Consider the following 23,189-nt stretch of genomic DNA (forward strand, 5'->3'; position numbering starts at 1 on the left):
AACCAGGAGTCTGCATTCCTTTTATGGCAAACAGAATAGGTGCCTTCAAGGATTTCTGAGCAGTTAAATGCCTACAATAGACTAGAGAATATGATATACATTCTTGCCCTGCTTCCTTGCTCCCACACATACTTATGTATGTATGCACACAGTGAATCCAAAAGATAAACTTTGCAACATCTAAGCCTTTTCTTCGCAGTAAGATCTTTCTGGGCCCTAAGTTTCGACACATTAAATGTGTGCAAAAACTGACCTCTAACAGTTTTTGTTATGTCTTTTAAAATCTAGTAGCACTGGGACTGGAGTGAATGCTCCTCCTTTGCCACACATTAATAATAAATGCAATGCAGCACAAGCCAGTCAGTTGTTTTCCAGTGTACCTCTGCTCCCAAAGCTGCATCTGTATTTTATCCAAAACTTCTTTAAACTCAAAAGTATTCCATCCCCCATAGGAAACACAAAGCTGATATGCTTATATATGCATATACAATATGCATATACAATAACAAATGTCACTAACATGATAAACCTTCAGATATATTACCTGAATCTGAAGGGGAAAGTAGGTGGTATTAGGTTTGTGAATATTCCTTCCCAGATTGAGTTTCTGTAGTCACTTCTCATGCCTTGGCCATGTTTAACCTACGAGATCCAGGAGCACTTCTCAGCCCCAAAGTCTTAATGTATGCCTGCCATGCTCTGGTGTGCAGTCAGAGGCATAGGCTAGCTCATTCCTCCTATACCACCAAGAAGGTGCAGCAGCTGTCGTCTACTTCCACTGAAAGAAATGTAAGTATGCAGGCCCAAAGCAAGCTACTGGTCCAGTCCTTGTTCTGGAGACCTGAATATTCCTGATGCAGGCCATGCCAGGGGACCTAACTGAACAGGAAGCTGCAGCATCCCAGGAAATTCACAGCTGTGCCAATTATGGTGTGGACAGTGGAGAGGAAGTTGTGAATGCCCCATCCCTGGAAGTGTTCAAGTCCAGGCTGGATGTGGCTTGGAGCAATCTGGTCTAGTGGAAGGTAACCCTTTGCAGAGAGGTTGGAACTAGATGATCTTGGAGGTCCCTTCCATCCCAAACCATTCTATGATTCTGTGATTCAAAGTGCAAACTTAGGATCCTTACAGACCCCAGAAAGCCCTGTAATCCACTCCTGATGGGTCTTGGCACAAGTGATCCTTGAGCTGCTCAGGCTGGGCTAGTTTTTGACACACCCTGAGAGAGAACTGGAAGCAGCCAAGAAAAGCCACATGAGCGGATATTTAGTGAGCTGAAGGGAGGGAAGTCAGACTGTAATTTCGTACTGTTCTTGGCAGCCCAGTCTTCTCTTGAATGTTGTCCACAGTTTTTGAAATATGTTTAGTTTACCTTTTCTGCAAGGAGCGCTGGAATATGGGGGAAGGATGCTAGCTCTGCACCCTTGGATACCAGCACATGCACCATGGCAGACTGCAGAACAGATGATTGAACTGAACCCATGAATTGGAATCTCCCATTACTGGATGGTAGTGCAACACTCTTAACCCCTCTATTGCTGCCATGCTACTGTCAAGTGAGAAGTCCATCTAGCTCCATATTTTTCTTTAAATTACGGTCCTGACCACATCCTCAGTGGGTGAATGTAACAAAAACGGCACACAAAGTTACCCTGCTATCTTTTACTGAGTAGCAGTTCCGAGGCCTAAAGAACTGTAAGTTGCAACTGGTCCAGTTCATCTCCATTATTTCTACTTTGTGTCTTTCAATGAATCTCAAGTTCCTCAACCAATTCTACACATTGTGAAATGGTTTCTTATTATTTTGCATCTTTCTCCTAGAAAAGATGAAAAAACAACTACTACTGATGCAAAATGAGCATCCTTGACACCAGATAGTCCTGACTACTCAGATTCTAAGCTTGAGGGTCTGATAACAGGGATCTTTTCAGTGTAGCTTTATCTTAAGACTAAAGACACAGACATGCTGCACTCCTAGAATCTCCCAGGCACAAACCCCTATTTAGCCCATTACTAAATAATTATTAAAATAAAAGTCTGTAAAATTGACATATTTCTCAATACTAGACTGCTTCCTGTGCATTTCCAGATGTCAAATTCCCTCTACATTTCCAATGCAGGAGTCAAACTCTTCAGCTTCTCTCTTTAACAATTTCCACTGTGCACAGGGATCTGTGATTACAAAAATCTGTGGTGACTTGACAGAATATGAAAGTAGAACAAAGATAAAATAATATGAATTATTAAACATTAATTCAGGGGAAATCTAGCATTGTGATGAATGATGCCTAATCATGGATGTGTTTAAGTCATTGCTGAAATATAATGCCTGAGGTGTGGAGAGGCAAAATAAGGAGGGATGAAGAAAGATCAGCACTGTAAGGCTATTTAACTCAATTAATACACTCCCACTGTCACAGTTAGTAAAAGAAAACAGCAACTGCTTGTAAAGATCTCATTTTTATACTGCCGATTCTAATACTTGCTATACTGCTGTATATCCTTGGCCTCTGGATGCACCAAATTACATCAGCTTCTCAGTTGTCATATTCTTCTCTCCCTAAAGCAGGCTTTAAAAACAGAAACTTGAAGCAAGCTCACTCAAAACCCTCACAAGCCGAGAGGCAAAAAAACACACTGGGGTTTTTTTTATGCCATGACTTTCAGAAAATCTCCTGAGTGTTTTTGTTTTTCTGGTTTTAATTATGTAAGTCAGAAATACTGGAACAGAGCCTGTGTCAATGATCAAACCTATGAGTCAAATTAACAAGCAGTAAATTATTTATAACAGATGTAGCTCTACATAATAAACAGAAATGTACACAGGGAATAAAATACCTGCAAGGAGATGATCAGAACAAGTATTTTGCAAGATTCAGGAAGGCAGAAAGCAAGCGTTGCAGTGACATTTCTCAGTCCTGCATTTCCAGTGCTAACTACAAGTAGGAAACAAGACACTCCTCCGTTGGAGCAGGCTTACTTAGAAGCTCTAGCCAGCTGCTCTAACTCTTAGAGAGGCCGTCATGAAACTGCTGCTATTCTACAGCCTCACCAGACCTGAATCAAACTAAACATAGATATGGGAGAAAATCAGGTTCATTGGAACCACACCTTTTAGTTTTAAATTCAAGCTCCTTTAAACCTATCTGTCATCCTTCTCGGAAACTTCTTCCTTTCAGGGCCTAATTATTAAGTGTTCCTAACACACTTGTTATATCTGTTAAAAATAAAAAACCTCAAAGAAACTTGACAGCAATTCTTTCTAACATAACATAGTTTTAATTTACACTTTAATGTGTGTTATTAGCAGCTCAGGACTAGCCAGGACTATATGTAAATTCACATATATGGATGTAAACACCACAACCTAGAAAAAGGAAAATTAAGATGCAGTGATTTTATTTGACTGACTTCATTGTTATTATAATCCTGGCCACTGTAGTTATAAGGAATGCATAGTACCAGAGGTTTGCAAGCATGTTGCACACTGTGCTTTCTAATCCTAAGGACTGATATGATCAATATGGAAAAAGATCTGTAAATATCGTGAAAAAGACATGCAAAAGTGTATGCCCTGTCCCCACACGGCAAATGCAGAGCACCTCATTACTATCCCTTACTTGATTTAAAGGCCTCCATGGGAAAAGTGCTCAGAAAGATGTATACTCCAAAAGGCAGATCTTCAAGCACAAAGTTAAGGGGCTGTGGATGGCTCTCAATGGGATGTCATCACTAACCCCAGCTCATTTCTCTGTTCAAACAGCAAATTAATTGGCACACACACCTCACTGAAGATGAGTTTATGGCATAGTCTGCAGACATGCACATCCAAAGAGGTCATGTTTTGAACCTGTAAATTACTTACACATTTTATGTTTTAAATAAAACTGTAGATTTATTGTACAAGAGTACAGCATGTGCCTTTTTAACAAAAAGCTCAGCATCACACAACAGCTTAATCTTCCATTAAACATACACAGTCCTACAACACAGCTCAGCTCAGCTAGGAAAAGCTACATAATGAATTAATTTATTAAGAGTCCTGACTATGCTGTTCTTAAGGATGTTTACCTAGAGCAAGAACAGTGGCAGTGGTTCTGGTGTTGTAACATTTAATCACTTTAACCTGATCTCAATATGGTAAAAGCAAGCAGTCATCTAGAGCACAACGAAGAGATCACTTAAGGGACACCACATTGAATCTCAAATGCATGAAACAGTAGACCAGAAGATCTCAAACACATAATACAGGTATGAATTAGAAATCTTTTATGAGATCACTTTGATTTAATGTCTGCACTAACTATGCCACAGGAAGACTGGATGCATGACAGGCATTGTACCATGTAGTAGTGTCATTCAGATCAAAATTCTTATGTTTGTAAGAGGCAGAGTAGGGTATTCTGTAGAAATAGACATTTGCCTTATTACATTAGTTTACACTGCTAATTTGCCCACATGCCAGCAGTCTCTTATTATAATTCATTTTTATACTATTTGCTTTGATCTTACCTGGTTCACTTAAAAACAGTATCATTATTGCCAGACACAGAATGCATTCTGTGCTACATCTTAGCCTTTCAAATTGTCATAAGCACCCAGTCTGGTGTAAGCAGGCATCCTTTATGCACAGCGTTGTGCACAGCTAGCCACAAGTTATCAAGACACGTTCAGATAAGATTGTTTATTTGCCACTGGAGTTTCTCATTGCAATGGAGATTCAAAGTTCATTGCTGTATAACAACTCACAGTACTTAAAGTTCCCCTGAAATTTGGAATTAAACATCTACTACCCAAATGAGCTACAGGTTACATAGCAAACTCTTGATAAGAGAGAGAAAGCTTATGCCTTTTTATTACTGTTCAGTTTGTCAATGTGTGTCAAATCTTAAGCCTGTTCCTCTAAAACGATCGGGTGCTACTTTTATTAAAGAATTTAAAATTCTCAGAAAATAGTATTTCAGTAAATTTTTAAATACTCAAAGGAGGTGAACTTGGATCCTACACCCAAACATGTGATTTTTCACTTGCAGCAGGAGCATGATAGTGCATTGTTGATTGGTTTTGAACCATACTGAATTCCTACAGCATAAGCTAAAATAATACGCTAATCAAAACACAGTGATATGAAAGAAACAGAGGAAGGAAATCTATATCAAATATCTGATCTTGAATTAAAATAGACCAGCAATAGTGTGTAAGCTTTCAAACAGATGAGATGTCTAGCTGCTATCAAGCAGCATACCAGCAGTCATTTCAGAAGAATTATACTAAACTTCCACCTACTATGGTCCATGTGTGTTTTCTGATGCTGCAAATTTCACTCATCTTAGCCAAAATACTGCAGTATATTAATTAAATTATTAAAAAAAAAAGGGGGGGAGAGCAAGAAGAATCTTTCAAAATCAAAGTTGCTTTTTGTATCATCTTCAAAAATACTGCAAAAATTTCACCACACTGAAAAAATTTTCCCTTATCTTTCTTGCTTCTAGATTTAGATAAGACTAGCCAGCAGAAGAAACAAAGTTGGAAATATGCATTCTTGACTTGCAAGACTAAAAGCACAACCTCAGTAGATTTCCAGTTCATTGCCTAGACCATACTTTGGTAGCCTTCAGTGAACAGATTAACGTCTGACTGATTACCTAAACACCGTGTTGAAAAGGCAGTTATCTAACTAAAACAGACATCACCTGAAATTATTTCTTTTCTTGTTGTGAAACAAACACAAGCAGCATATTAACAAGATGCACAAGCTCCTCTTCTTCATCCACTCAGAATTTTTAATTTGCTTAATAAGTAATGAGAAATAATTAAAACCTGATCTTCAAATATTGTCAACTGTTTAAGGAATAAAGATCTCCTATTTCCTGTATTCATTCTATTCCACCTTTAATAAAAGAGTTTATGCAGATTTCTTCTGCTTACTAAAATGAAGTCAACTTACTTTCTTACATATTTAAATAGCCCCAACACCAGAAACATAAAAAATGTTATAGTGAATTTTAATCCTTGTAAAACATTATTACACCACACACTGTTATTATAAACCTTTTCAATAACATCCATTATAGAACTTAGTAAAGAGCACTGTCTATTACTATGCACTGTCAAATATTTCTGGCAGTATCAATAATTGACTACAGTATATTTCTTTTTTAAAATCAAAAGTTAACCTATATATTCTGAACTTGCAAATAATACACAACAGATTGTACTGTCATATAGTCATATAGGCTGCATATTAATTCATATTTTTTCTGATTTGTATATAGGAGTAAATTTTCTATAACAATATGAAAGAAAATTAATAACTTATTTATCTACCTAGGAGGCTAGTAGTTATTTGTAATCATATTAATCAAAATATGACTGAAAAATTCAAAGTTAATTATTGTGAAGTGCACAAAACCTAGAATATAGGGAGTTTCCACAGTACAGTATACTAAGTCAACATAGATTAAAAGCTGTAAAGTCAAAATTCTCATTTAAAAATTTAGTGTTTCTGACATCATCTTCCACCATTCCATCAACTCTTCTTTTTCCTCTTCTTTTCTTTCAGACAATGACTCCAGTTCAAAATCAACCTGAGTAAGAGAAACAACAAAAAGTGTCAGTAAGACTTGTAGAAAGAGAGTAGCGTAGGCTTTTAAGAGTCATTTATTGAAAGATATTGTTTAACACAGACATGGGGCTTACAGAGGTACCTTCTATTTTAGGTTAGGTTTATTCCAAAGTGTCTTGAGGCTGATTTAAATATGTGCAATACCAGCATATCAGTGCAATAACTTATCTAAAAATACACACAGGTCAGCAAAATTTCCAAAAGAACCAGACATTTGTCAAGTCTTTGACTTATTTAAAAATTTCAAAAAGTATGGGCCAATGAAATTAAAACTGACTAGTAGCCACATAAATCATACATCATATTATAAGAAGTATCATCAGCTTAGTGCTAACACCTAGCAATGCATACACCCTCACCGTATCAAAACATATATTCATTCAATTTTATGCCAGCAAAAAGATCCAGGGAGCTTTTCCTAACATGTGGCTCATTAATGTAGATATGATGTGCTACTTTAATTGTTAAGAGACATCCACACCTGGACAGAGGGTGAATTAAAAATGCTTCTAAGATCTTAGACTCAATCTAGGTCTTAATCACCGCACATACTGGGCATCTACACAAAGAGAGGTCCATCACTATCTTTCTGCACAGAGCTGAACACTGGTTTTAACCCAAGCAGGTAGTCATTTGACAATTTAGACTGAACATATCATGTCTCAATCCAAACCTCAACATCTCTTACTTTTCATGTTGCACTATTTAGATACATCCTGTAATCCTCTTTCTGATTGTCTATTCACACTTCAATCAATAAAATGTTTAAGTATCCCAACACTACCCTTCTCTGTGTCTTTTCATTATAAATAAGACCAGCAAGAGATTAAATGAGTTTAAAACGAGATTACTCTCAATAGCTGGTGCATCAAGTGCTAAGAGAGTAGATTTCCAGTCTTTCTAAATTAGCATATTCTTAAATATTCTGAAAAATCACCTTCTGCTTACATGCATACTATGAGGGAAAAGAGACCTTTTAAATATATAATAGGTGATAAACCAACACACGTGAGCACTTACCACAACCGCAGGGCTGAAGGGCACAGCCACTTTTTTCGTTATTGCTAGATAGCCTGGTGCTGAGGCTGTAAGTTTGTAATTTCCAGGCACAAGCAATCTCCAATAATCACCATCCTTGGCTGTAGAGGAGAAGAAGAAAAATATCCAAATAAATATGTATAAAACTAATTATGCAGCTAAGGAGAAGGGGTGTGTCAGTCTTTTATATTCCTGTCAGCCCTTTCCTTTTGTCTGTCTGAAAGGATTCTTCTGTAAGAGCTGTATAAATATATCATTACAGATTTTCTCCTTTTCAGGTAACCAAAACACTGATTTAAACTTTGAAGTTGTGCTGTAGACGCCATGAAAGATTTTGCCAGCTGAGGCTGAAGGTTCTCCATCACACCGAAGAACAGGACAATATGGGGCATTACTCTAGAAGCACACTCCAGCCATTGTAAAGTCCCTGTTAAGTGTCTGAGTTTCAGTTTGCAGTGTGATATGGATTTTTATTGTTCCTCAGTATTCTGAAAATCCAAGTGTAAATGCATTTTACTCCCATCAAATTTAAATAAATAGGACCACTTTTCTCACACTTCAGAAAAAGCTATAAATCATCATGTCCTAGAATATTCCATGTGTACCACCCTTGAAGTATCATTGGCTACATGTTTCAGTATCCAGGCATTGTCTAGGGCTTTTTTCTTTGGCTCAGATAAACAAAGAAATGAAACTTTAATACACTCAGGTGAAAGAGAGGATCCTACTGCACTGTTACTGTAGATCATCTTTTTCAGTCACAGAATCAAAATGCATCATCCTCTTCTACAGAAATGACCCTATCCCATTTTCACAAAGACTCAGATCCTCCCTGCACCAGCAGGTCTGCAATTGCCTAATTTGTCACAGGCTAATACTCTGAATTTCTCTATCTCCAAAAAACATTGCAAGGCTATTCTAAAGTTCAGTTAGTAGTCCATTTAAAAGACTTGGCCACGTTCTTTCTGCCAGTCCCTTAAATGCTTTTTCACCACATCTGCAGTTACACAGTGCACAAAGGGAAATATTACTTAAATGTCTGCAATCTGCATGGTCAAAAAATGTCAGTGGTCAGTCCAGTTGTTCCCAGATTTTTCTCTTCATAAAACAGAAAGGAAAAAAATACTCTGTAGAACTACGATAATGATCTATTCTAATTCCTGGCAATGGAACAAAGCTGATTTTCAACTCATGAACAAAGAACAGGAGAAAAGCCAAAGAATATTTATCCTTTATTTTGACTGTGCCAAAATTCAAGTACTTGTTTTCCTCACTCTTTGGACAATACATGACTTTAAGGCTTATACACACACAATGATATGGAAAGATTAATGATTTTTGTACCACAGAAGCATGAGCTTCTCTCTCATATGCCTCACTCTCTCCTACCTCAAAATGCCTCTTTTCACAGCTTATTTCCTTTTTGTTACGCCTGAAAATTTATTTCCAACCTCTATACATTTTGCCTTCTTATTTACAGTGAAAGAAGATGACTAATGTTTTCACAGACTGTTCCCCTGCTTGGCAGAAGTGCTGGCCTCTTGGAAGGTGACGCACAAACAAACACAAATTGGAGCCACCTGAAGATTCTTCTAGTCCTGTTTCATAGTATTCTGCATTCTGTAACACTATAGTGAGACATATTATTGAAAAAATGACCATAACGTAAGATCATGTATATAAAATGACATTTTCTTATTGTTTTTCTAATTAGTATCTTGTGTAAATAAAAAAAAATGTCATTCAGGATAGGACAGCATACGTCTACAGGGCAGACTGAAAGTTAGCGCTGTGTGAGCTAGCTTTGAACTTATTCCTAGAATAAAGCACAACATCACTGAAGAGGTGACATATAATTTTCTGTGAACACCAACCAACACAATACTTTCACCTTTTAGAATCACCTTTCTGAAAAAAGGTCACGTAATTGTAAACAGCAGAGAGAATTTACCTTTGTGGAAAGAAGTTATGTAAATTGAAAATCTGTCAAGAATTTACATACCCAAAGTTATGATTGCATTGTAAATAATATAACACTTTTAGACTAAAATTTAGCCTTCAAACTAGAAACAGCACTGCTGACAGGACTTTAAATCCTGGCAGAGCTGTGAAACACTATTTGCATTATAAATCAGAAGACAGTCTAAGCATTAATAACCAAGAGCCTCCAGAACCAGCTCACACCAGAGACCCATGAAGTCACGAAAACCAGTCTCAGATACTTTGAGAGCAAAATACAAGCAGAAGATGCATGAAATCCTGTAGACAACAAGCTTCTTGAGGCACAGCAAGCTTTCCTGGCTTCAAAATTTTGCTCCCTTAAAGCTTCAGTTAAAAAGATGTGAAATGGCTTCAGGTTGCTAAGCAGAGGAGAAGCAATGTATCTCAGCACTTCTTGTTTTGCTAAGGTAACACACTCACCTGATGTAATGTCATGGCTTATCCCCTCCACAGAAATTGTAGCATTTGCTATTGGATTGCCTTGAAGATCTTTAACAAACCCCTTCACTCCTCGATGAATCTAAAATAAACAGGGTCGGCAACACATAGTAAATAATTGGAAAATTCTTAAGAAAAGATGGCATTTTTTGTCAATGGAATATCTACTGATATATCTAACAAAGCATGTCTACATGCTGACAACTATCAATGATAAATACTTAATATCATAATGGAACAAAGAATGAAGAGGAAAAATAATTCAGCAGGTAGTTATAATAATTTACCTGTGCAAGGGAAGCAGTTCTCAGAAATATGCAGCAAATCATAATATCTGTGACTTGAAAGTCTTTATCATATTGGGGATCAATGAATCCACTGAAAAGCTTTGAAAGAGGGCTTTAAAAATCCGTTTTTTTAAGAAAAATTTAATCAACTTTAAAAATGTAGAGATAATAATGGACATAACTGCTTAAAGGTGAAACATTATCAAAGTAAATGCGGTCACTTGGACTTTGATGGGCAATCCCTTTGTGAGATGCTTGAGACCTCTGTTGTGCACCCAAAACATCCAGGTTTTCGAGCTGGGACTATACAGAGTCACAACACTCCCCACAAGGCAGTGGTGGATCATGTCCTAATTCTTTCTTGTCTCTTAGGCAACATGCTCCAGGCAACAGCCCCAGCATTACCTAACTTGACTGTTCCTAGCATATATGAAATTAAAGCACTGATTTGACTGCAGTGTGTGGAGTCCTGCCAGCATACCTTAAGCATGGTTTGAAAGCAGGCTGAGCTCCTCAGGGGCAACACACTGAGGATCAACTGCTTTTTCATGGCCTGAAATAGTGAACTCTCAGTGCTGGGAAGAAGGGGAGTTTGGGAACCTGTGTGGAGATGCATTTCATTGGGAGCCTGGAAATTAAGCAGCGAAGTACTGTGGAGTTCAGGCTTCTCTCTGATTTTGTGATATTTGAAAAGACTTGTGGAACCCAAATTTTATTTTGAGATATTGATGTTCCCCTTTATGAACCTATATGGTATAGCTGCTATAGTTTAGTTCAGTTTCTTCTACTTCACAGTATGGAAGACACCTGATGTAGATCAGCTCAGAAAAGCAGAAAGTACATATTTGCACTATCCTCAGCAATCGCAGGGGAGCTGGAGCACAGAGCTGACCTTTTATCCTGCAATAAGATAAAAACCAATGCCAAATAGGCCAACTGAATTTCAAGGATAAAGCCAGCAGCTCCACAGGAGCAAAGGAAGTTGGCAAAATAGTATCTTACACGTGAATAATTTTGAAAATGAAATGATAACAGTTTTCCACAAGTCAGAGAAAATTAACCCATGTGCAGAGGAGATGAACAATTTGAGATGGATCTCATAATCAGTAGGTAAAAACCTGAAGGATGGGTACAGCTTTTTCCTGAGCCCACATATAACTTATTAACAAAACAGTGTAACTCAAACATTTCAAGTATTTCAGATTTCTGACTAACTAAAGCATTTCTGCACAAATAAGTTCTTAAAGAAATGAATGTATTAACTGGTCAGATCTGCTAACCAAGTGTGTTTCTGATTTCACAATCTCAGGTGTGCAGCCATTAATGATACCAGATATATTTGTAATCGTTAACTACAATAGTCAGGTTTCAGAAATTCAATATTCCCACACTGCTTGGAACCATCATTTCAGTGCAGCTTGATACATTGCCATGAAACAATTAAAAAATGCAACCAACCAAAAAAACCAGCAACAAAGAAACCCCCCAAATACACACACAGATCTATTTCATTAGTCTTAACTTCTAACAATCCCTTAGCACAAGATTATATAAACCCATGACAACACTTTACACTTCTACCAGATTTGCTGTCATTTTTAATGGAATCATCACACTGACAGCTCTATACTATCAGCAGCTCATGCAGTCAGAGAGCAGTAGAATATCTACAAAACCAGAATTAGGGATGTCTCATGATGTTACACTGAACTGCCAAGCAGTCACAGTCTAATCCAGTTGTCTAGGTTCCCTGTATATCCACAGAGTGATCCATCCCACATCTGTACGCACACTTTAATATCTGCAGAGGGCAATCCATCTCTCTCAGTAAACACATCACTGCTGGGGGAGTGAATTATGGAAATGTGTATTTCTTTTCATTGAGGAACCCAACACAAATCATTTAAACTAAATGTCTGCAACAGCTTCAGCAAGATGAGATTAATTCCATACTATAACATCTTCCTTCTTTTCCCCTCTTCTTCCACTTATTTAGAAATATCACACAGGATTTACCATTTTAGAGACAGATAGGAATTACGGAGTGACGTCTGGATTAATATGAAATTTGAATTAGATGTTCACACAGCAGAAAAGTTTATAAGTTTTATGTACAATAACTAGAGTTTTGCCACCCTCTTTTGTTTTACCTGCTCAATGTAATTTATAAGGGAGTTCTTATTGTCCTCCCAGTAGCCCTTCAGAGTTTCTTCAGGTGGGAACTTTTCACAGCTAAGTTCCACTGTGATTTCAAAGCAGTTGCTGCTGAGGTAATTGAAATCCTGCATCCCTGCAATGCCAGAAAAGAGAATTAGTGATGGATTTTGCATTATTCTGAACTAAAGAGAGGGGGACACCTGAGATGATGGTACTATTCAGAAAAGAACAGCTATTGGTGCAGTTCCAGTTAATCCACTTAGTTTTGAATTCAGAAGCTTTGTATCAGAGAAACCAATTGAACAATTAATTCCAAAAAAACATATTCTTCCAGGGAAAGCTTAAAAAAGATTTGGCACATGGCCTGTATACTTCTACCTAATGCTGCACCTGGCCTGTATACTCCTACCTCACACATATTTGGATAGCTGACATATACATTACATAATTTCTCTTTGGGAACAGAAAATTATTTCAGATTATGGCTAAAATATTTTTATATAAAAAAAAGAAAGACAACCACTTTGTAAGCCAAGAATAATGACAATTAATTATAAAGTAAATTAAACATAATAAAGTGACATTGAAAAAGAGGTTTATAAAGATGGGTCAAAAATGTGTTGGGTTTTTTTCCTGAAAATACGGCATTTCAAGTTAGTAACATTTTACATGAAAAATATCTGTTTGTCAAGATTTTCTGCATAGATTCAAAATATTTTACAAAAAAAAATACAAAAGAAATCCTATAAAATTTATTTTCATGGAATTTTTTCCATAGATAGGAGTATTTCCTACCCACTCAAGGCCTCTGCAAAATCAGTACTGGATAGCCCTCAAGAAAGAAGAGAAACATCATTGAACTTTAATCATAGAAATTTAAAAATATACGCAGCACCATAACATTAGGAATAAAAACTTGATGCAAAATATGCACTCTTTCACCTTTCTGAGCCCCTTCTCTTACCACATGGATATATTGGCTATTTTCTCCATTTGGTCAATCAATAGCCAAAGAGGTTTCCAGGTTTGTAACTGGGTCAACAAGCTAGAAAGGGACTGTGGCCATCTCCAGGAGGGTTATAAATATATTCTTTGTGGAAGCTGATGGAGAACTATCACTTGCCTTCCCAGTCTATCTAGCTAGCAGAGTCAGTGGATTCTCAAATGGAGGACTGAAAAGAAAATCTCTATCAAGCATTCTGAGCATCTCCATGGAGGTCACTGAAGGATTTAGAAGTGTTTCTAAGACAGCTAATTCATTCAGGCCTACATTCTCCCATGCAAGCTACATGAGACCTAATGTAGTCTCTTTACCAAAGCACCAGTGTTGTTCAAGGTTCATAACTGACCAGAGAGCTGATGTCATACCCAAAACAGAACCCCGAGGGCAGTAAACAGACTGAGTCATGTGGGATTTTGCCAACACATTAGGGTGAAGAGTTTATTTTCTGCCAACCAGACAACAAGACTCCTAACTACTGATAGCCACAAGGACTTTTCAGATTGCTAAAAGAACCTTTTTATTTCTAAACCTTTTTTAGAAAAATGAGGACACAGAAGGCAAAGGTGCTCCTGCAAAGGATGGCTGTGACGTTCCAACCAGCGGAACGGTAGATGGACCATGCAAGAGTACACAGCAAGAGAGGTATGGAATCATGAGTTAAATCCTGACAGCAGTGCTGACTGCAAGGCATCTGTTCTAGACACTAGACAATGCTGCTTTTCTTGATTTTTGTATTTCTTCTAAAAGAAAGAAAGAATGCGTGAAGAGGAGAACTGGGAGACAAAGGGCATTATATAATTTTACTGTGGTGCCAACAACATTGACCATTACTGTTCCAATTCTCAAGAAATTTCTCCTTCCCCCAAAGTGTTACTCAGGAATGCCCTAGTTTCTCAAGAAGAGAATAAAGAAGTAATATATTTTCCAGTTTTGTGCATAGTGGCCATATCCTATAGTTTGTTTCCCAGTTTCTGGCCTGCTCCAAGGTTTATGTGTTGCTCTTGAAAAAATTCAGCTTCATTGAATTGCAGGTGATGATCTGAATCTCCGGGACAAAGAACGGGTGGAAGCTGGCCTAGATTTAAACTGTGGCCTACTACATATGTAATCTGGAGTGCACCGGGCTGTGCACTCTTTACCTGCACATTCAAGATGGTGATTAGGTGCAATATCCAAGAAATTAATACATATTTACAGAGTTACAATACATATTTAATACTTTTTAAATATTAAAAATATTTATTCAACCTTGCAGCAACTTTGCTGCTACTAGTCAAGTCCTCTAACTGCCCTATTCCATCTGATTATGTACATGGCATGTATTACATGCATGCACATCATCACACTTCCAAAGCCTCTCATTTTAACAAAGTATAGCAGTAACTTTCTTACACTTTAACAGCAACCACTCTCTGAAGATCAGAAAGGTTTAGATACCTCAGATATAACTGAGATTCAGCAATGAATGCCCTTTGCTGACCATGAGTAAGACTTTCCTTTGAAAACACAAAGCCTCCCCTGTTGCACTGTTCTAGTCTCCTGAAGGACTATACTGTCTCTAGGTTAGTATTTACATAAATAAGCTTAGAATATGGGAAAAAATTCATTTCTTCATGTTTTAAAAAAGGAACACCAAGCTTCACAAAGGAAGCAGAGTGCAGGGTGTGTTCCCGACATCTGTGCATCAGAATTACTTATGACTACAAGCTACAGCACTAAGCTAGTTCAGCTTCTACACAAAGAAAAGACAGTAACATTCAGCAGGACAAGAGGAACTTGAGCCTTGTGCATAATGGGGAGAACAGTTGCCTCCTACACGTGTTGTATGAAATCCTAAAAATCCCTAAAGCTGTTTCCAAAACTGGCAATTCAAGTAAGGAATTAGTTGAGTGCCAAAAGTGATTTGAGAGTATCTGAAAATAAAAATAATAATAAAAAAAAGACATTTAAACAATAGCCTAATAGTACAGCAATAGCCGTAAGCTGCTTTGAAAAGCTATTTTTGCAATGACACGAATCAGATTAGACTCAGGTGACTCTGTAATGACAGAACAAGCAGAACAGGCATGTGGCTAGGTAGTAATCCTTTACTATCTGCTCTTCTCATTTATAGTTCCTAATAGATACTCCACACAAAAAGTACATTAAAAAACCATTAGGGATGTTGAAAAATTGTGCACTAAACAGCTAAGGAAATGCCAAAACTAAAGCTGTTTGTGCAAATTTAATTTGGCTTTCTTGTGCATAAGTGAAATCATTAATTAAATGCTGATAGGAGAAAAAAAATGTTAAAAACAGCATGGTTTTTATGTACGAACTTGTTTCTCCCCAGAGTCTGATGGCTTAAAGAGCCATTCCTGAACACAACAGAATGACTTCTTTGCCTTTGCTTGCTGTCTCTGAAAAACCTATAAGGATCAACTAATTACAGATAACAACTACTACAAGTGTAACACACATTATGGCCTCAGATTTAGCACCAAGATGCTCTAGGGGGGAGCTATTTTCTCTGTGCCTCTGCTCTAAAAAAGAAAGTAACTATTAAACAGATAATGGTGAGAAAAATCTCACAGTAAAGCGTATTAAGAGAGAGAAGCAAGTGTGAAATATTCCTGTACATCATTTCCTCTCTCCACCCCAAAAGCTTAAAGTCTGAAAGCAGAATTGCCATCTTGTATGAGGCTGGTGAGGAAATCCTGAGGTCAGACAAAAGGGAAGGATGGAACAGGAAGGCAATGGAGGGTTCATCCTTACTACCAGTTTGAGACAAGGACTGTTACCAGATGTTTCTGCTACCAGACGTTCTGCCTTCCTACTGAAAGAACCCAGGCACTTGGAAAAACACACAAAAGCAACCCACAGTCACATGAGAGCACCACCCACATATTATCCCTGCATACCAGAGAAGCAGTGAAGATTGCTGCCATCCCACTATGCAGTCCTGCCTTTTACAGAAGGCACAAGTTCCTGTGGGTGAACGATACGGACAAAGAACAGATGCAACACAACTGAGGGCACAATAATAAGCTCTATGGGGTAACAGCACCTATAGTGATTCATTAGAATGAAAAATCATCCTTTCCTAGGTCAGAACTCTTGATCTTATGAGGTACTGTCAAAGGCAGCCTCTAGAAGATGACTGAGAATAAAGACAGAAAACGGGCAAGAGTGGGTACTGGCAATAAAGTGGGAAAACAGGCAAGAGTGGGTACATTCCACAGAAATGAATGCTTGGCTTTAGCAGAAAAATGGGAAAGGAAGGGAAAAGGAAAAGGGAAAAGGAAAAGGGAAAAGGAGAAAGTGGGGGATGACAGCCCACAGCAACCCAAGGGTGTGAAGGCAGAGAAGTGCTACCTTAGCTCTGATAGGAGCAGATATCACAGAGACAAGGTCTTCAGAGATAAATTCCTAACTCTGGTAAGTGTACACAGTGGAATACTTTTCCTAAATCAACACAAATGGCTTTTCAACAGCATATGCGCCACTAACTTTGAGTGCATTACCATATGGATAGCAAAAGATCACTGATACAATCCACAAACTAATTGCCTAATTTTGATTTCCAGACAGGAGCTTTTCAGACTAAAGTTTCCAAGACAATTTTCACTTGAACTGAGCAATGTTTAGTTATTTTCCTTAGCAGTAGATATAGAAAGAACAGAACTGAATTGCACTGGTTTTTTTAAGTCAGCAAAAACTACCATGGAGGTTTTGTTCAAAAGTTGCAGCTTGTCAGTTGATTTCTACACTTAGAGGAAAAAAAAACCAACAAAAAACCCACAAGAGATTGATGCAGTATAGTCCTAAGCATATTGTTGTCTCTCAGTTTTTTATTAGCTGCAACATATTAGTTTCATAGATTCTGCTTAGAACTAGAATTTCTGCCTACTAACATCTGTACAAATACATGAGAAAAACAAAGGCCTCGCTTGAGGAACTTGCAGTCTAACTTAAAATAAAATCCAAAAAGAGAAAATAATTCAGACTTTCCATAAGATTTTCCAATGGAAAAATGTGTCTTAAGCGTGAGAAGTTTAGTCAGAATCAAAGCATTTCATCAAAACAATGGAAAAACTGGTTTTCATAGCAATTTCCTATGGAAAAAGAAGCTAAAGTTTTATGTCCATGTTTTTACAGTTAATGCTTAATAGTTCATTAAGATAATTTTTGAACTGAATTGAAACAAATTTTAACTATTAAACTTCTCAATATTTTGTTTATTTTTTTTCAACTTTTGTAAACTTTGTTTTGTTAAGGTGTTTTAATGGTCCCAATTCGAAGTCCCCAAAAAGCCTCTCACAAAGGGAAATTTTTGTTTTTCAGTTATTTTCAAAAATGTCTTCACACCCAGTCCCTGGTACCTAGTACCTGTGGTACCACAGCAGAGGAAAGATGCTACCCCTGTGAAGACTGGGAATAACAGCTCTAAGAATAAGCTGGTGATCGCTGGCTATGTGAGCACTATTAGTCGTTGTTCTGTTTCTAATTCCTTCACATGAGCTTAATTATTTTCTTCTAATAGCCCCTCTACTGTAAGAGAAGCAGAGTTCGGCTACCACCTAGGCTGTCTAATGCTTTGAGAGATTCCTACTCACTTCAGGTAAAAATTTAAAATTCAGTCAGAGACTGTAATTGAATATTAAGAGGTAAGCAAACAATAAAACTGTTATGTGTGTTCAAAGTTATCCAGTATAAATCAACAAAGCCAAAGCACAGGCAAATCACTCCAATGCAAGCTGAGTTTCTAGCTCAGAATATCCAACTCAGTTTTCACTCCAAGTTTAGTAGAGACAGAAGACTCAAAGATTTAGAGATCCCTACACCCGTCTGCCTCAGTTTCCAAAGAAAGTAGCCCATAAAAATTCTTAGTAGAAAAGAACGAAATGTCCCATTTGAATGAAAAGACTCATTTCAGGCTACTCTTCTAGACTTCTGCAAAATTAGTCTGCACATACCCATAGGAGCTCTACTGTTCCTCTTAGCACAGAAGGTTCTACCAAAGTCTAGGGGGACAGCACCTGGGCAGAATCAGGCACTAACCAAGCCACATAGTATGGAGACACAGGTATTTTTGTAGCTGGTTTTGTTCCCCTCAAAATCAAAGTCCAAACTCTTGTTTTCTACAACACTGTAAAACCAGGCCTTCCCCACTTCCTTCAGGCTTGGATGCCTCTGTTATTGAGGTTTAAATGAAACATCAGTAGCCCGCTCTCATCAGGGCTTTGTTTTTCACTCTTTTCTTAAAAAAACCCAAACTGAACCTTAAACTTTCACAATAACAGAGCAATCACTTGCCCACTGTAGAACTATTAAATTTGCAATGACCTGAACCCTAAGTGAAGAAACACCGTAGAAAAAGCAATAAAAAGGAATATTTTAGTAGGCATCACAGTGAGCTTTATGGGATTTTATAGATGTACTGTGGTGAGTGATCAACCTTTGATTTAGCCTTAACCAGGCCAAAAGTCGTGGATAACATAACTCAGGCTCAAAATATCCCGTGACCTGGATCCCCCATGCGGTGGGCTCACCTCCCGGGACACTGTACCATGCACCACCATTGGTTGTTCCGTCCACAAAGCTGCTGTCATCGTCATTTTTACGACATGGTGGTCTGTTCGGATCAGACATAGCGGGATTAAAAGAAGAATAACTGTGGGCCAGGCTCTGAAAAATAGCATCATCGGGGCAGGAGCTGTATTCATGAGCACTACCTGGGGAGGAAAAAAAAGTCCAGGAACAAGGATTGTTAAAAGGGCAGTCATATGACTGGGCTCACAACCTAGATTACCAGCACTGCACACTGGAACTGTGCCTGGAAATCCTAGGTACACTGAACAAGACACAAGTGTCTCCCTAAAGAGTTTTGTAGTCTGATATTAAAAGGATTTGCAATTAAACTGAGAGAGAATTGACTGAAATAAGAGAATCACAAACAATTTAATCATTTCATGAAACTTCAGTCATTTGTTCATCCCCTGGTAGCAGACAAAACAAACTAATATTGCTGTATACTACGTAGCATTAAACCTGCATTATATGGGAAAATTGTGGTTTAAACAGGTTTTAAAATGGCTTTTGGTGGTGTCTTTGCAAACACATGCTTCTTCTTCCCAGCACCCCCTTTGTTATCCATGCAGGAATGTCCTGGGAAGGTGTCCTGAGGTGTGTCCCATTGGCCTTTGTTAACCTCTTCCTGTGATTGGGTGTTCCTGTAAGCCCCTTGAGACTTCTAATTGGTTACTCTGTGAATCCTCCTAAACCCTATAAATGTAACATCCCCCACAATAAACTCTCTCTTGCCTCCTCTCCACACCCGGTGTCCTGTGTCCTGTCTCCCTGCCGGCCATGGGGCCACGTGCGGGGGGGGAGGGGGGAGCACCTCTCCCCTCCAGGCTCAGGGACTGAAAAAACCCCTGAGATACCCCTGGAGTTTCCCTTTCCCCATCCCTCAAAGCGTCGCAATGGTTCTTCAGATGGAAAAGGAACTAGAACTGGGCCAGCCCCACGCTGTGGATGGGGAAAGAAATCCAGAATACTATATGATAACATCTCTGCCAGAATGTGATCCTTTTTATAAGGGACTGAGAAAGTGGCAACAGTGATAGTTGTTTCTCTTAGCAAACTACTGCTTTCGGAAATTCATTTTTTACAGGTGCAAAAAACCTTAGCCTAGACACATCTTTTTACTTCATTTAACAGGGTACAAACAGCCCCAGCTAATTTAAGAGCTAAGTTGCCTTGATTAAAACATCTGAGGGACTATGATTCCCTCAGGTATTACATCGTTTTTGTCATATAAATCTACTGAAACAAACTAGTATCTTCAAAACTAGAAAATATGGTCATAAACATGTGATTAATATAATAAAACAAGCCATTACAATGCAATGACATAATGTTTACAAAGTGGACCTTAGCTAGCAGTGAAATAAGTATAGAATGAAACTTCTCTCCTGCTATTTCATGTTAACTTCCATTTACATACCACTCCGAGTCTCATCATAAGGATAGTTTGCAACGAGGTCTCCTCCATGAAGATTGGCAGAGAGCACAAAAGGAATATCCATTATCCAGTGAATGACACCTTTCGTTTCAGGAGCAAGCTACAACAAAATAGCATTACCAGAAGTTATAAACTGATAACTCCATGTAGAGACATTCAATTAAACACAATGGGCTTAATTATTATCACATACATTATACAAGACAGATAAATGAACAGCAATTTTATTTTGGCTTCAGAGAAAACTAAACCAGTCCTTTATATTAGATTTATAATTATATTATGTAGATTAATATAAGTTTAAAAGTGGTGTAAGTTAGCTCAGAATGAGACTACAAAAAAGCAACCTTTTACTTCTTCTCATTATGGATGGAAAGCCTATTAAATTTTACACTAAGGAAAATAATTCAAAATAAATGTTGGTAGGATGCAATCTATTCTCCATATGGAAAGTAAAATTACTTTATTAATAATTTGATTTTGAAGACAGAATACATCTACTAAGGCCACAGTCCTATGGGACTGCAGTCACAACACTACATTTTCTAGAACCTCCTCTGGGGAGTAAACACAACAAGATAAAAATCCCTCCAGATATATGGCTGTATACTGAAGGCTAACAAAAAGGTATGTGTTATATGTGAGAATAGATATTGAGCCAGCATTGTAATTAACCACAGTACACAAATGAATTTCTGGCATTGGTAAAAATGCAGAATATTTCCAAAAATAGCTTCAAATCAAGGGAGAAGGCTACACAAAAAAAACCCCAAAACAAACAAAACAAAAAACCAAACCAAAACAAAAAAACCCACCGTGGCTTGAGTGAGGAATTGTCTAAGGATTATGTGATACAGATCGAAAGAGTTTACTATAGCAAGTCACTAAAAGGAAAAATTCAAAAAGCATCAGATGGATAAATTTAACAAAATTAAGAAAATATTCAGAAGAATATGAATCATAAAGACCATACACACATATCTTAAAGGTTGCTGCATGTTTGTTTGCATAAAAGGGAAGAGACGGGCATGTAAGTGGCCTGATATTCAGGCTGTACTTACCTTGGGATTCTGGTCCACAGCTTTTTTCATGTTTTTCAGAAGATGGTTGTTTGGGCCACCTTCTTTCTCATTAATGTAGACTATTCTATCAAGATCTGGAAAATTTCGGTTTAAATCTATCCCTTGGGCATTACTTCGACCAACAAACCAGTCTTTAAGTTCACCAGGCTGAATGAGGAAAGGGAACAGAAAGAGAAGGGAGATGAGTAGATTCATGAGATTACATATCAAGCTTTCTATGTGTATGTTCACCCCTCATGTGCTTGAGAATAAGAAGGGATCATGCCTCAAACTTCTGAGGCACCAAGACCTGAGTCACCCCTATTTCTTCCTAGACCTCTCTGGGAACAAAACCAACCTCTGTTTCACTGAGGGTCTCGCAGGACAGGATTATTCTCATCAGGGCACACTTTGACTAAGGATGGATAAAATTACCAGAAGTACAGATTTTTCAGTGCCAGCTGTGTCTTCCCCAAGACTTGGCTTTTCCCCTTTGTTTCCTGCCTGTCACTGTGAATTACAGACCTCATTTTAGTGAGACTCAGAGCAGCTGTAGATTTATCCACCAGCCATGAGGAATGTTCACACTTGTTTAAAAGTTCTTCTAAATGGCTTCAAGATAAAGAAGGACTCTAATCTTTATTTGAAATTTTTTTTTATTTTATTTTGCCTGTTAGCTTTGTTCACAGAAATGGTAGCACCAAATAAAGACGCAATGAGAATTTTTGCAAAATATTTTCTTTAAACTGATTCTCTAAAATAAGTTTGGGGTTTCATTAAGGAAGTGACTTCAGAGCACATAGTTTTATGTAGCTTGCCTCTGTATTTTTTCCAGTACTCTTTAAAGCAGGTTTAGTCTGGTTACTGGTTTTGTTCTTCAGGTATATTGAATCTACTGTCATACACTGTGTACATGATCAACATACTTCTTAATTAGAATAACAGCAGCACTAAAACAAATTGTATTATAAATCATATTTAACTTGTAAGGCAACATATAAAAGTAGGTGTACTTCGGCTACAGAGCAAAAGTTTTCAAAAACATTACAGAATCTCTACAGAGAGAGATTTCAAAGCAGTAAAATGCTGCACCAATTTGAGGACAGCTTTTGCTTCATTGCCACGAGAGGGAGACATATGACCAAATATAGTTTAAAAGAGGGTTGTGTGCTTTTTTTAAAGACTTCATGAGAACCAGCTTAATAAAGACCTTAATAAAGTTTGGGTTATTTAATAATAAATTAATAATCACAAGAAAATTTTCAACATTTCCACATTAATTAAAAAAATAAATTCACCTTGTAAACAAGAGAATTCTTATTTTGGTTTTGAACATAATACACACCAGAATCTGTACAACAGGGTCCCTGTTTGGCTGCCATTTGCTACTCATGCATTAATGCATTGTGTGGTTCTTGACTGAGTCATCACCCTAAAACGCATACCAAATTTTTTTGACTAATACTTTAATTAAAGTGCCTCATGCTTAAACTTAGAATCAAAGTTATTCATATTAAAAAAGATGGCTTGAAAAGTTTGTTGGTTTGGCATCAAGTTCTGATGAATGTAAATA

At 37.6% G+C, this 23,189-nt stretch overlaps 1 protein-coding gene across 1 annotated transcript in view; it reads right to left on the reverse strand.

The window, feature by feature from the left end:
- Positions 1-3,868: 3,868 nt before the first annotated feature.
- Positions 3,869-23,189, reverse strand: part of CPE (carboxypeptidase E) — a 56,903-nt gene continuing 37,582 nt past the window's right edge. Inside the window, exons 3-9 of the mRNA XM_027635802.1 lie at positions 21,617-21,784; positions 20,538-20,655; positions 19,081-19,263; positions 12,540-12,679; positions 10,085-10,184; positions 7,646-7,764; positions 3,869-6,587 (exon numbers count right to left, since the gene is read on the reverse strand). Of these exons, the coding sequence (XP_027491603.1) occupies positions 6,489-6,587; positions 7,646-7,764; positions 10,085-10,184; positions 12,540-12,679; positions 19,081-19,263; positions 20,538-20,655; positions 21,617-21,784 (927 nt within the window). The 3' untranslated portion in view covers positions 3,869-6,488. The remainder of the gene's footprint in view (positions 6,588-7,645; positions 7,765-10,084; positions 10,185-12,539; positions 12,680-19,080; positions 19,264-20,537; positions 20,656-21,616; positions 21,785-23,189) is intronic.

Source organism: Corapipo altera, unplaced genomic scaffold (assembly GCF_003945725.1).
Source record: "Corapipo altera isolate COAL_440 unplaced genomic scaffold, ASM394572v1 22b, whole genome shotgun sequence".
NCBI lineage: Eukaryota > Metazoa > Chordata > Aves > Passeriformes > Pipridae > Corapipo > Corapipo altera.